The 15,457-nt window shown below is 42.8% G+C and overlaps 2 protein-coding genes across 4 annotated transcripts in view; one reads left to right on the plus strand and one right to left on the minus strand.

Moving 5' to 3' along the window:
* The window catches only part of FZD3 (frizzled class receptor 3), a 74,979-nt gene extending 72,136 nt beyond the window's left edge, over positions 1 to 2,843 (minus strand). For all 3 annotated transcript variants that reach the window (XM_058801642.1, XM_058801640.1, XM_058801641.1), the window contains exon 1: positions 2,148 to 2,843. In XM_058801642.1, coding sequence (XP_058657625.1) covers positions 2,148 to 2,381 — 234 coding nt within the window. In that variant the 5' untranslated portion in view covers positions 2,382 to 2,843. The remainder of the gene's footprint in view (positions 1 to 2,147) is intronic.
* A 6,100-nt stretch (positions 2,844 to 8,943) lies between these two features.
* Positions 8,944 to 15,457, plus strand: part of FBXO16 (F-box protein 16) — a 56,587-nt gene continuing 50,073 nt past the window's right edge. Inside the window, exons 1-2 of the mRNA XM_058801525.1 lie at positions 8,944 to 9,125; positions 14,416 to 14,533. Coding sequence (XP_058657508.1) covers positions 8,944 to 9,125; positions 14,416 to 14,533 — 300 coding nt within the window. The remainder of the gene's footprint in view (positions 9,126 to 14,415; positions 14,534 to 15,457) is intronic.

Below are 15,457 nucleotides of genomic sequence, written 5' to 3' on the forward strand. Positions count from 1 at the left end.
GTAATAAATGAATATTTATAAATATATATTAATTTATAAAAATAATATAATTAATATGAATATATAATAAATTTCATATTGATTATAATATTATAAATATTATAATTATGTTATTAAAATATATAATTAAAATAATACAAATAGATTATATTAATAAAAATAAATATATCACCTTACAAAATATTAAAATAATAAAAATATATTAAATTAATATAAATAAATATATAAGTTATAACATTGATAGAATATAAATATATAATAAAATTTTGTTACATAGTATGCAGTATACAGTATACAGTATGTAGTATATAGTATGTAGTACGCAGTATACATTATATAGTATATAGTAGGCAGTATATCGTATGTAGTATGTAGTATGCAGTATACAGTATATAGTATGTAGTATATAGTATGTAGTTTGTAGTATACAGTATATAGTATGTAGTATATAGTATGTAGTATGCAGTATACATTATATAGTATATAGTAGGCAGTGTGTAGTATGTAGTATATAGTATGTAGTATGTAGTATGCAGTATACAGTATATAGTATATAGTATGTAGTATGCAGTATACAGTATATAGTATGTAGTATGTAGTACGCAGTATACAGTATATAGTATATAGTACGCAGTATATAGAATATAATATGTAGTATGCAGTATACAGTATATAGTATGTAGTATATAGTATATAGTATGTAGTATGCAGTATACAGTATATAGTATATAGTATGTAGTACGCAATATACATTATATAGTATATAGTAGGCAGTATATAGTATATAGTATGTAGTACATAGTATATGGTATGTAGCATATCGTATGCAGTATACAGTATATAGTATATAGTACGCAGTATATAGTATATAATATGTAGTATGCAGTATACAGTATATAGTATGTAATATATAGTATATAGGATGTAGTATGCAATATACATTATACAGTATATAGTAAGCAGTATATAGTATATAGGATGTAGTATGCAGTATACAGTATATAGTATATAGTATGTAGTACGCAGTATACATTATTTAGTATATTTTAAGCAGTATATAGTATAGAGTATGTAGTACATAGTATATGGTATGTAGTATATCGTATGCAGTATACAGTATATAGTATATAGTACACAGTATATAGTATATAATATGTAGTATGCAGTATACAGTATATAGTATGTAGTATATAGTATATAGTATGTAGTATGCAGTATACATTATGTAGTATATAGTAGGCAGTATATAGTCTATAGTATGTAGTATGTAGTATATAGTATGCAGTATGTAGTATATGGTAGGTAGTATATGGTATATAGTATGTAGTATATAGTATATAGTATGTAGTATGCACTATATAGTATATAGTATGTAGTATATAGTATGTAGTATGCAGTATATAGTATGCAGTATGTAGTATACAGTATATAGTATGCAGTATATAGTATGTAGTATGCAGTATACAGTATATAGTATATAGTATGTAGTATATAGTATGTAGTATATGTATATAGAATGCAGTATATAGTACGCAGTATATAGTATATAGTATGCAGTATATAGTATATAGTATGCAGTATATAGTATATAGTATGTAGTACGCAGTATATAGTATATAGTATATAGTATGTATTATGTATTATATATTATATATAATATATATATAATCTATAAATAATATCATAATTAATCCAATCTAATATATCTATTATATTACATATAATAGATATATTACATTGTATTACATACAATATAATAATAAAATAATGACAATTATAGAAAAATTAATAAAATAAAGACAATAATTAATACAAATTATTAATTTTTATTAATAATAATAACTTTACCTCCATGGCCAGGGCGGCCGTGTGCTGGTCGTAGTGGTTATATTACATATAACATAATAACAAAATAATGACAATTATATAAAAACGAATACAATAAATATAATCATTAATAAGATTTTTAATTACCTCCATGGCCAGGGTGGCCGTGTGCTGGTCGTAGTGGTTATATTACATATAACATAATAACAAAATAATGACAATTATATAAAAACGAATACAATAAATAATTAATAAGATTTTAGAATAAATAATTAATAGAATAAATAATAGAATAAATAATTAATAAGATTTTTAATTACCTCCATGGCCAGCGCCGCCGTGTGCTGGTCGTAGTGGTTGAGCAGGTTGGGCATGAAGGTGGAGTTGTAGGGCAGGTCCTGGCACATCCTGAGCGCGATGGGCTCGCAGGAGAACAGGCTGTGCCCGGCCCCGGGGGGCAGCCGGCACCCCAAAACCCACAGGGCGGGCAGCAGCCACCCCACGGCCATCCTCACCCCCCAGAACATCCTCCTCATCCTCACAAATGCCAACATTTCCTGCCAAAACAGCAATTTTCACACTGGCTCTGCTTGTGGCATCTTCCTCATCCTCAGAAATTCTGATATTTCTGTCCAAATCTCATTTTTCACACTGGCTTTGCTTGTGGCATCTTCCACCTCCTCAGAAATTCCAAAATTTCCTTCCAAATCTCATTGTTCACATTGGCCCTGCTTGTGGCATCTTACAGATCCTTAAAAATTCAGATATTTCCTGCCAAAATCCCGTTTCTCACGTTGCCTTTGCTTGTGGCATCTTCCACCTCCTTAAAAATTCCAAAATTTCCTTCCAAATCTCATTTTTCACACTGGCTTTGCTTGTAGCATCTTCCAGATCCTTAAAAATTCCAACATTTCCTTCCAAATCTCATTTCTCACATTGGCTCTGCTTGTAGAACCTTCACATCCTCAAAAATTCCAACATTTCCTTCCAAAATCTCATTTCTCACATTGCCTTTGCTTGTGGTTCCTCCAAATTTCAAAATTTTCTGTCTCCAACATCCTCAGGGTCCTGAAGGAATTTTCCTTTTTTTCCCCACTCTCGGTGATGAATGAAAAATTGAAATTTCAGCCACATTCCCACACTGTGGAGCCCATGGTGACCGGGCAGGGATTCCTGATTTATCCTAAAAAACAGAGAGAAAACAATGAGAAAAATCAGCCAAAAATGAAAATATTCCAGTATTTTACCCTCCAAGGGATTCCTGATTTATCCTAAAAACAGAGAGAAAACAATGAGAAAAATCAGCCAAAAATGAAAATATTCCAATGTTTTACCTCTCAGTTCCTAAACCTCTTCAAATTCTCTTACGAGCTTGAATCCTGATTATTTTAAATTTTTGGAGGAAATGAATGGAAAATGGAAGAACTGAATGGAAGAATTTGATGGAAAATGGAAGAAAAACACCCAAAAAAGAAAATATTCCAATATTTTACCCCTCAGTTCCTCAACTCTTCAAGGTCTCCTACAAAATGAGATTTAATCCTGATTATTTTAAATTTCTGGAGGAATTGAGTGGAAGATGGAAGAATTGAATGGAAGAAAAGTTTTAATCCTGATTTTTTTAAATCCTGTTTTTTTATATTTCTGGAGGAAATGAATGGAAAAATTGATGGAAAATGGAAGAAAACCACCCAAAAATGAAAATATTCCAATATTTCATCTCTCAGTTCCTCAACTGCTTCAAGATCTCCTACAAGATGAGGTTTAGTCCTGGTTTGTTTTTTTTTTTGTGCCCTCAATTAGGGAATTTTGGGGGGTTTGGGTCCAAATTTGGCAATTTTGGGGAGATTTTGTGTGCAAATTTAGCAATTTTGGGGCTTTTTTGCTCAGATTTGGGAATTTTGGGATTTTTTTGAGCCCAAAATTGAGGAATTTTGAGTTTTCCATGCCTGAAAATTGGAAATTTTTTACTTTTTTCCAGCTCTAATTTAGGAATTTTGGACTTTTCCTCACCTGAAATTTCGGGAACTTGGCTTTTTTTGTGCCTAAAATCTGGGAATTTTGACCTTTTTTTTTGCTTCTAATTTAGGAATTCTGACTCTTCCAGGCCTGAAAATTTGGAATTTTGACTTTTTCTCCTCCAGGAATCGCACATTTCCCCCATTTCTAACCCCATTTTTATCCCCAAATTTCCCTTTTCTCCTCATTTTTAACCCCATATTTCTCCTTTTTTCCCTTTCCTTTTTTGAAGAGGCTGGTTAAAAACAAACATTCAAAAAGAAGGGAAATAAAATAGACCAATCTGATCAAATAACCACATTAAATTTAATTTATTGACAGTTTTGCTGTCCCAGGGGAAGATGTGGTTGAGGCAGCACTGGAATAAGGGGAAAAATAGAAATAGGAAAAGCTCCAGAGTCAGGAAAAACAAACCATGAGCAAAAAAAGGAGCTTGACAAGTTGTGTCCTTCTGATGGAAAAAAGTCATTTTACAGATTGAAAATATTCCATATTACAATATTTCGTATTTAATATAGTGAAATAGGTCACATTTCACTATTTCATATTGAAAATATTTCATATTTTCATATTTCAGGATGGTATGAGCTTGACAGGTTGTGTCCTTCTGATGGAAAAAATGTCATTTTTCATATTGAACATATTTCATATTTTATATTTCATATATAGAAATGTTTTGTATTTCAGTATTTCATATTGAAAATATTTCACGTTTTCGTATTTCAAGATGGTATGAGCTTGAAAAGTTGTGTCCTTCTGATGAAGAAATACAATTTTTCATGTTGCCTTTTCAAGATGATATGAGGTTGAAAAGTTGTGTCTTTCTGATGAAGAAATGTCATTTTTCATACTGGCTTTTCAAGGTGATACAATCTTGAAAACTGTGTCCTTCTGATGGGAGAAATCTCATTTTTCAGACTGACTTATCAAGATGATACGAGCTTGACAAGTTGTGTTCTTCTGATGAAAAAATATAATTTTTCAGATTGACTTTTCAAGGTGATATGGGCTGGAAAGTCATGCCCTGATTTCAGAAATGTCATTTTTCAGCTTGACTTTGAAGGTGATATGAGCTTCAAAAGTTGTGTCCGTCTGATGAAAAAATTTAATTTTTCATACTGACTTTTCAAGATAATATGAGCTTGAAAAGCTGTGTCCTTCTGATGGAAAAAATGTCATTTCTCACATTGACTTTTCAAGATGATAGGAGCTTAAAATATTGTGTCCTGATGGAAAAAATGTCATTTTTCAGATTGAATTTCAAGGTGATATCAGCTTGAAAAGTTGTGTCCTTCTGATTTAAGAAATGTCATTTTTCAGACTGACTTTTCAAGGTGATATGAGTTTGAAAAGTTGTGTTCTTCTGATGGAAAAAATGTCATTTTTCAGACTGAATTTTCAAGGTGGTATGAGCTTGAAAAGTTGTGTTCTTCTGAGGGAAAAAATGTCATTTTTCAGACTGAATTTTCAAGGTGGTATGAGCTTGAAAAGTTGTGTTCTTCTGAGGGAAAAAATGTCATTTTTCAGACTGAATTTTCAAGGTGGTATGAGCTTGAAAAGTTGTGTCCTTCTGATGGAAAAAGGGCATCAAAACAAACAACCTGGCCCTGGGAAAAGTGCAATAATTTGGGGTGAAATGGAGCAAAAAGAGCAGGATTCCAGAGGAAAGGAGGCCAGGCTGCGGCGGGCGCGGGTGATGCATTAATTGGTGCAGACAGACGAGCGCTGCAATAACGAACCCTCGCCACAAATCCAGTCGGGGCACTCTTTGTTCAGCCTCTGCACAGCAGATTTTTGTGGTTTTTGTTGGATGTAAAGGCAAACAAAACACTTTCGGTGACACCAGGGATGAAAAGAGGAGGGGAGGCCTCGCCTCGCGCCACAAGCATTGGAAATGTGGAAATAAAACACAGGGAAAAGGAGAAATTTGTTCTGTGGTTGTGGATTTTTACATTGTTCATCAGCAGGAGAAGCCCATCCGATTCTGGCTGGAAAGGATTAATTAAGACGTGCACGGACAATTATCATCACAAGGAAAAAGGGTTGATTCCCACAAGGAATCAACTAAATTTCAAAGTGCCTCAGGGAGCAATGAGGAAAAATTCATCAGGGTTTAGAATGAAAGGATGGAATTCATTCCAAGTTATCTGTCCCAGAGAAATGGGGAGATAAAGCAACAAACCAGACTCCTCCTGGAGGAGGGGAAAATGTGCTCTCAGGATTCCCAACCCAATCCTGAGCCTGCAGAAAGGAGAGGAACTCGTTCATGGCACTTCCCCAGCCACAAAAGGAGAATAAATTATCCTCCCCACTCCATTCTAACGAATGACTCAGTGGGAAGGAAACTCCAGCGCTCTCCACTCCTGCACCGCACCGTAATCCCCCACATCCCTATTTCTATTCGGGGCAAAGGGGGAGGATGGAAAGGCAGAAACAACCTCATAATTTTCTTATTATTGTCATGGAATGGATTGGGTTGGAGGGGGTTTTGAAGCTCATCTAATCCCTCATGGAGGGACAGCTCTGTCACCTCTCTCTGCCCGTTCCCATTCCATGGGAAGGGCCTGCAGAGGGGAATCCTGCAGCTCCATGGGAAGCAGGCAGGCTGCCGGCCCAGCCAGCATCCCTTAGGAAAGGCGCAAGGAACATCGGCGGCACCGGCATCCATCCATCCCATCCATCCATCCATCCATCCATCCATCCATCCCATCCATCCATCCCATCCATCCATCCATCCATCCATCCATCCATCCATCCCATCCATCCATCCCATCCATCCATCCATCCCATCCATCCATCCCATCCATCCATCCATCCGTCCGTCCATCCATCCATCCATCCATCTGTCCGTCCATCCATCCATCCATCCATCCATCCCATCCGTCCATCCATCCATCCATCCATCCATCCCATCCATCCATCCATCCATCCATCCATCCATCCCATCCATCCGTCCATCCATCCATCCATCCATCCATCCCATCCATCCATCCCATCCATCCATCCATCCCATCCATCCATCCCATCCATCCATCCATCCATCCATCCATCCATCCATCCATCTGTCCGTCCATCCATCCATCCATCCATCCCATCCATCCATCCATCCATCCATCCATCCATCCATCCATCCATCTGTCCGTCCATCCATCCATCCATCCATCCATCCATCCATCCATCCATCCCATCCATCCATCCATCCATCCATCCATCCATCCATCCATCTGTCCGTCCATCCATCCATCCATCCCATCCATCCATCCATCCATCCATCCATCCATCCATCCATCCATCCCATCCATCCGTCCATCCATCCATCCATCCATCCATCCATCCATCCATCCATCCATCCATCCCCTCCATGGCTGCCGCACGGCCGAGGCACACATTCAAAAAGGGGGGGAATAAAAAAAGACCAAGCTGCTAAAGACGGCGTGCCCGGAGGGATCCGGGGAGCGCACGGACAGCACCGGCATCCCGGAGCCCTCAGCGAGGGCGGCGAGGATCGGGCACCCCCGAGCCTTCAGCAAAGGGCGGTGAGGAACCAACATCCCCCAAGCCCTCAGCGAAGGGCGGTGAGGAACCAACATCCCCCGAGCCCTCAGCGAAGGGCGGTGAAGCAATGGCACCCCCGAGCCCTCAGCGGAGGGCGGTGAGGCACCCACATCCCCTGAGCCTTCAGAGGAGGGGATTGAGGTTCCGGCACGCCCGAGCCCGCAGTGAGGGGCGGTGAGGCCCCGGCACCTCCGAGCAGGCTCCGGCCTCACCGCCCCTCACAGGGAGCTCGGGGGATGCCGGAGCCTTCACCGCCCTTCACAAGGGGTTCCGGCACCCCCGAGCCCTCAGTGAAGGGCGGTGAAGACACCGGCACCCCCGAGCCCACAGCAAAGGGCGGTGAGGATCCGCCATCCCCAGAGCCCTCAGCAAAGAGCGGCGAAGGCACCGGCAGCCCGGAGTCCTCAGCGGAGGGGATTGAGGCACTGGCATCGCCGAGCTCTCAGCGAGGGCCGGTGAGGCACCAGCACCCCCAGCCCTCAGAGGAGAGCGGTGAAGAACCAGCACCCTCGAGCCCTCAGCAAAGGCGGTGAAGGCTCCGGCACCACCGAGCCCTCAGCGGAGGGCGGTGAAGGCACCGGCATCCTCCGAGCTCCCTGTGAGGGGCGGTGAGGCACCGGCACCCCCGAGCAGGCTCCGGCAGCCCCGAGCCCTCATCAAGGGGCGGTGAGGAACCAGCAGCCCCGAGCCCTCAGCGGAGGGCGGTGAGGCACCGGCACCCTCAAGCAGGCTCCGGTACTCCCGAGCCCTCAGTAAAGGGCGGTGAGGAACCAGCACTCCCAAGCAGGCTCCGGCACCCCCGAGCCCTCAGCAAAGGGCGGTGAGGCACCGGCACTCCCGAGCTCCCTGTGAGGGGCATTAAGGCTCCGGCACCCCCCGAGGCCCCTGTGAGGGGCGGTGAGGCACCGGCATCGCCCGAGCCCTCAGCAAAGGCGGTGAAGGCTCCGGCACCACCGAGCCCTCAGCGGAGGGCGGTGAAGGCACCGGCATCCTCCGAGCTCCCCGGGAGGGGCGGTGAGGCACCGGCACCACCGAGCAGGCTCCGGCACCCCCGAGCCCTCATCAAAGGGCGGTGAGGAACCAGCAGCCCCCGAGCTCTCAGTGAAGGGCGGTGAAGCTCCGGCACCCTCGAGCCCTCAGTGAAGGGCGGTGAGGCTCCGGCATCGCCCGAGCAGGCTCCGGAATCCTCCGAGCCCTCAGCGAAGGGCGGTGAGGCTCCCGCATCCCCTGCCCGGAGCCGCCGTACCGGGTGAGGCTCCCGCATCGCCTCCCCGGGGCCGCCGTGCCGCACTACGGCACGAGGAGCCCAAGCCAGCATCCCCGGCCTCACGGGGGGCGGATCCGGCCCGCTCCCGGCGCTCAGGGCCGACATCCCCCGCGTCCTCCGCCCGCCCGCCCAGCGCAGCACCAGCATCTCCCCGGAGCGCTGCCGGCCGCAGGGCGCTCGCTGCGAGGCCGCCCCACTGCACGGGCGCCGAGCCCCGCGGCCGCGTGTCCCCGGACGAGCTCCTGAGGGCGGCGCGGCCCCGCCGTGTCCCCGCCATGTCCCCGTTACCTGCTCAGCTCCCGCCGCCCTCACGATCCCGCGCGCGCCCCTCGGGTGGCGGCGGCGGCAGCAGCGGCAGCGCCCGGCCACGCCCCCCTAGGACCACGCCCCCCGCGCCATCGCGCTCCGCCCACTCCCCGCCGCCCAGCCAATCAAAGCGCGCGGGGCTGGTTGCTAGGTAGATCGGAACCCCCGGCCTCTCTAACCCCGCCGGGGGCTCTGATTGGCTGGCGCCCTCCGCGGTTGCCGTGGATACGGGATGCGGACGGGGGGGGGGGGGAAGAGGAGGAGGAGGGCGCTGATTGGCTGGCGCCGCCTTCCCCCAGGGTTGCCATAGCGACGGGATGCGGACGGGCGGGAGGAGGAAGAGGAGGAAGAGGAGGAAAAGGAGGAAGAAGAGGAGGAGGCGGCGTCCGCAGGAGGGAGGAGGAAGGTGAGAGGACACGGGGGGGACACGGGGTGGCAGCAGGGCCGGGGCAGCGCCGTCCCCTGTGCTGGCACTGCTGGCGCACCTCGGGGACAAGAGGGACAGTGAGGGGCTGGAGCTGTCCAGGGAACGGGGCTGGGCAAGGGCTGGAGCACCAGGAGGGGCTGAGGGAGCTGGGAAGGGGCTCAGCCTGGAGAAAAGGAGGCTCGGGGGGGACCTTGTGGCTCTGCACAGCTCCTGACACGAGGGGACAGCCAGGGGACAGCCGGGGGGGTCAGGGTTGCTCCCAGGGAACAGGGACAGGAGGAGAGGGAACAAATTTCAAACTGTGCCAGGAGAGGCTCGGGTTGGAGGAAATGCCCTCAAACTGTGCCAGGTTGGGGGAAACGCCCTCAAATTGTGCCAGGGGAGGTTTAGGTTGGAGGAAATGATCCCAAATTGTGCCAGGGAGGTTTAGATTGGAGGAAATGATCCCAAATTGTGCCAGGGGGGCTCAGGTTGGAGGAAATGCCCTCAAATTGTGCCAAGAGAGGTTTAGATTGGAGGAAATGCCCTCAAATTGTGCCAGGTTGGAGGAAATGCCCTCAAATTGTGCCAGGTTGGAGGAAATGCCCCCAAATTGTGCCAGGTTGGGGGAAACGCCCTCAAATTGTGCCAGGGGAGGTTTAGGTTGGAGGAAATGATCCCAAATTGTGCCAGGGAGGTTTAGATTGGAGGAAATGATCCCAAATTGTGCCAGGTTGGAGGAAATGCCCCCAAATTGTGCCAGGTTGGGGGAAATGCCCTCAAATTGTGCCAGGGGAGGTTTAGGATGGAGGAAATGGCCCCAAATTGAGCCAGGGGAGGTTTAGATTGGAGGAAATGACCCCAAATTGTGCCAGGTTGGAGGAAATGCCCTCAGATTGTGCCAGAGCAGGCTCAGGTTGGAGGAAAGGTTGGGGTTATAAAAGAATTTAGGGCTCATCCCAGTCACAAAATTCACAGAATTGATAAGGTTGGAAAAACCTTTGGGATCACAAAATCCACCCATCAGCCAAATCTCCGTTTATGGGGAAATTGCTCTGTCTGAACAAAATTCGGATACTTGGTGTCCCAAAAAGGGGAGATTTTGGTCAATATCTGATTTTGGGAATTGTTTGGTATCTCCATGTTTCTGGAGATTTTGGTAAATTTAAATTAAATTTTGAAAAAAACCTTTGGGATCACCAAATCCAACCTCAACCATTTCCCCATTTATGGAGAAATTGCTTTGTCTGAACAAAATTCAGATATTTGGTGTCCCAAAATGGGGAGATTTTAGGAGATTTTGGCAAATATCTGATTTTGGGAGATGTTTGGTATCTCCAAATTTCTGGAAATTTTGATAAATATCTGATTTACTTGATGTGGAAATTCCTGCAGAAATCACAGAATTGATAAGGTTGGAAAAAACCTTTGGGATCACCAAATCCAACCATCAAGGATTTCTCCATTTATTCAGAAATTGCTTTGTCTGAACAAAATTCCGATATTTGGTGTCCCAAAAAGGGGAGATTTTGGTAAATATCTGATTTTGGGAATTGTTTGATATCTCCATATTCCTGGAGATTTTGGTAAATTTAAATTAAAGTTGGAAAAAACCTTTGGGATCACCAAATCCAACCTCAACCATTTCTCCATTTATTCAGAAATTGCTTTGTTTGAACAAAATTCAGATATTTGGTGTCCCAAAAAGGGGAGATTTTGGTAAATATCTGATTTTGGCAATTGTTTGATATCTCCATGTTTCTGGAGATTTTGGTAAATTTAAATTAAAGTTGGAAAAAACCTTTGGGATCACCAAATCCAACCATCAAGGATTTCTCCATTTATTCAGAAATTGCTTTGTTTGAACAAAATTCAGATATTTGGTGTCCCAAAAAGGGGAGATTTTGGTAAATATCTGCTTTTGGGAATTGTTTGGTATCTCCAAATTTCTGGAAATTTTGATAAATATCTGATTTAATTGATGTGGAACCCACATTTACATTTTTTGGGAAAACTTCCAGGGATTGGGGTTCCACCGGTTCAAAGGATAATCATGAGCTCTTGTGTGATTAACACCTTAATTCTGAATTAATTATGAATTAATTATCGGTGCACAGAGGTTTCCGTGGGACAATTCCCACTCTCCCAGGTTGCTCCAGCCCTTTCCCACCCATTTTTGGGCATTTCCAGGATTTTAATCTCAGGGATATTGATGCTACACAAATTAAAAAATAACTTCACCGTACCTGAATTTCAAATTATTGCTCCTTTTTGTGTCATTGCCGTGCTATGGAATCATTGGATTCCTTGTTAAAATTCTATTTTTTTTTTTTATGAAAAAGAAGGAATGGCACAGGGATAACGTTCAAGTTTCTTCCATGAAATCATTGCACTCCTTGTCAAAATTATAATTTTTCCCAATAAAATGAAGGAACAGCACATGGGTAATGCCCATCTTTGTTCCATTGGTTCCTCATTAAAATTCTATTTTTTCCTTTTTAAAATTCTATTTTTTTCCTTTTTAAAATTCTATTTTTTTCATCATTAAAATTCTATTTTTCCCCATAAATACTAATGAATGGCATAGTGTTAACACCCACCTCTGTTCCATTGGATCCCTCATTAAAATTCTATTTTTTCCTTTTTAAAATTCTATTTTTTTCATCGTTAAAATTCTATTTTTTTATCGTTAAAATTCTATTTTTCCCCATAAATACTAATGAATGGCATAGTGTTAACACACATCTTTGTTCCATTGGGTCCCTCATTAAAATTCTATTTTTCCCTTGTTAAAATTCTATTTTTTCCTTTTTAAAATTCTATTTTTTTCATCGTTAAAATTCTATTTTTCCCCATAAATACTAATGAATGGCATAGTGTTAACACACATCTTTGTTCCATTGGATCCCTCGTTAAAATTCTATTTTTTTCCTTGTTAAAATTCTGTTTCTCCCATAAAAACGAATGAATGGCACAGGGATAACGCCCACCTTTGTTCCATTAGATCCCTCATAAAACTTCTAATTTTTCCGTTCAAAAATAATGAATGGTACATGGATAACACCCATCTTTATTCCATTGGATTCCTCGTTAAAATTCTATTTCTTCCTTGTTAAAATTCTGTTTTTTCCCATAAATACTAATGAATGGCACACTGATGTCACCCACCTTTATTCCATTGGATCCCTCATTAAAATTCCATTTTTTTCCATGAAAATGAAAGAATGGCACAGTGATAACATTCATGTTTGTGCTATGAAATCATTGGAGTTTTTATTAAAATTATGGTTTTTTCCATGAAAATGAAGGAACGGTGCAGGGACAATGTCCGTCTTTGTTCCATTGGATTCCTTGTTAAAATCTCATTTTTTCCATTAAAACTAATGAATGGCACAGTGAAAATGCCCATCCCTGTTCCATCGGAGCCCTCACTAAAATTCTATTTTTCCCATAAAAATGAAGGAACGGCACAAGAATAACGTTCATCTTTGTTCCATTGAATTCCTCGTTAAAATTATATTTTTGCCCACGAAAAAGAAGGAATGGAACAGGTCTAACACTCATGTTTCTTCCATGAAATCATTGGATTCCTTGCTAAAATTCTAATTTTTTCCATGAAAAAGAAGGAATGGCACAAGGATAACATCCATCTTTTTTCCACGGGATGCCTCATTAAAATTCTTTTTTTTCCTTGTTAAAATTCTATTTTTCCCCACAAAAACAAATGAGTGGCACAGTGATAACACTCATCTTTGTTCCACTGGATTCCTTTTTAAAAATCTATTTTTCCCATAAAAACTAATGAATGTCACAATGATAACACTCACCTTTGTTCCATTGGGTTCCTTGTTAAAATTCTAATTTTTCCCCAAAAGAACCAAAGGAATGGCACAGGGATGACAGCCATCTTTGTTCCACCGGATCCCTCATTAAAATTCTATTTTTCCCAAAAAAACACAGGAATGGCACAGGGAAATTGCTCATGTTTGTTCCATTGGATTCCTTGTTAAAATTCTAATTTTTTTCCATAAAAAATAAAGAATGTCACAGGGATAACATCCATCTTTGTTCTATGGAATAATTTGATTCTTCTTAAAATTCTATTTTTCCCATGAAAATGAAGGAATGGCACAGGGATAACGTTCATGTTTATTCCATGAAATCCTTGGATTCCTTGTTAAAAATCGATTTTCCCCATAAATACTAATGAATGGCACAGTGATGACGCCCATCTTCGTTCCATTGGATCCCTCGTTAAAATTCTATTTTTTCCTTGTTAAAATTCCATTTTTCCCATAAAAACAAATGGGTGGCACAGGGATAACATCCATCTTTATTCCATTGGATTCCTCGTTAAAATTCTATTTATCCCATAAAAATGAAAGAATGGCACAATGGTAACACCTATCTTTGTTCCATTGGATTCTTCATTAAAATTCTATTTTTTTCCTTGTTAAAATTCTGTTTCTCCCATAAAAACGAATGAATGGCACATGGATAACGCCCATCTTTATTCCATTGGATTCCTCATTAAAATTCTATTTTCTTCCTTGTTAAAATTCTATTTTTTCCCATAAATACTAATGAATGGCACAGTGATGACGCCCATCTTCGTTCCATTGGATCCCTCGTTAAAATTCTATTTTTTCCTTGTTAAAATTCCATTTTTCCCATAAAAACAAATGGGTGGCACAGGGATAACATCCATCTTTATTCCATTGGATTCCTCGTTAAAATTCCATTTATCCCGTAAAAATGAAAGAATGGCACAATGGTAACACCCATCTTTGTTCCATTGGATCCCTCGTTAAAATTCCATTTATCCCGTAAAAATGAAAGAATGGCACAATGGTTACACCCATCTTTGTTCCATTGGATCCCTTGTTAAAACTCTATTTTTTCCTTTTTAAAATTCTATTTTTTTCCTCGTTAAATCTCTATATTTTTCCCATAAAAACTAATCAATGGCACACTGACCTTTGTGCCGCTGGCTGCCTCACTAAAATTCCATTTTCCCCCATTTTTCCCTTTGCAGCCCCAGTGAAGGAGCCCCCGCTCTGCCCATGGCGTTTGCAGCTCCCAAACCCCGCGATGGCTCCAGGCTGCGCCTCAGCTCCTGGACCCCCCTCAACCATCGGCTCATCAACGACCAGGCAAGTCCCAAAATCCCCAAAATCCCCAAAATCCCCAAAATTCAGGGAATAATTCAGGGAATAATTCAGGGAATCATTCAGGGAAATTCAGAATTCCTGGGCTCATTGAGGTCACCCAGCACAGCTCCCAAACCCCGCGATGGCTCCAGGCTCCCCCTCAGCTCCTGGACCCCCCTGAGCCACCGGGCCATGAATGGCCAGGCAAGTTCCCAAAATCCCCAAAATCCCCAAAATTCAGGGAATAATTCAGGGAATCATTCAGGGAATAATTCAGGGAAATTCAGAATTCCTGGGCTCATTGAGGTCACCCAGCACAGCTCCCAAACCCCACGATGGCTCCAGGCTCCCCCTCAGCTCCTGGACCCCCCTGAGCCACCGGGCCATGAATGGCCAGGCAAGTTCCCAAAATCCCCAAAATCCCCAAAATTCAGGGAATAATTCAGGGAATAATTCAGGGAATAATTCAGGGAATAACTCAGGGAATTCAGAATTCCTGGGCCCACCGAGGTCATCCAGCACAGCTCCCAAACCCCGCGATGGCTCCAAGCTCCCCCTCAGCTCCTGGACCCCCCTCAGCCATCGGCTCATCAACGACCAGGCAAGTCCCAAAATCCCCAAAATCCCCAAAATTCAGGGAATAATTCAGGGAAATTCAGAATTCCTGGGCCCACCGAGGTCATCCAGCACCACCCCTCAAGGAAAAGCCAATTCCAGGATTGATTCCCCGAGGATTGGTTTGGAATAGTCTCAAAATTCTCCCCCCTCAACCATCGGCTCATGAACGACCGGGCAAGTCCCCAAATCCTGAAATTCAGAGATCTCATCACTGGAGCGCTCCATAGCTCCAAGGCCTTGGAGCAGAGGACATGGGCTTGATTATCACACCCAATTTGGGCCATTCTGTTGCTAATTAACGCTCCCAAG

Source organism: Ammospiza caudacuta, chromosome 3, assembly GCF_027887145.1.
Source record: "Ammospiza caudacuta isolate bAmmCau1 chromosome 3, bAmmCau1.pri, whole genome shotgun sequence".
Lineage (NCBI taxonomy): Eukaryota > Metazoa > Chordata > Aves > Passeriformes > Passerellidae > Ammospiza > Ammospiza caudacuta.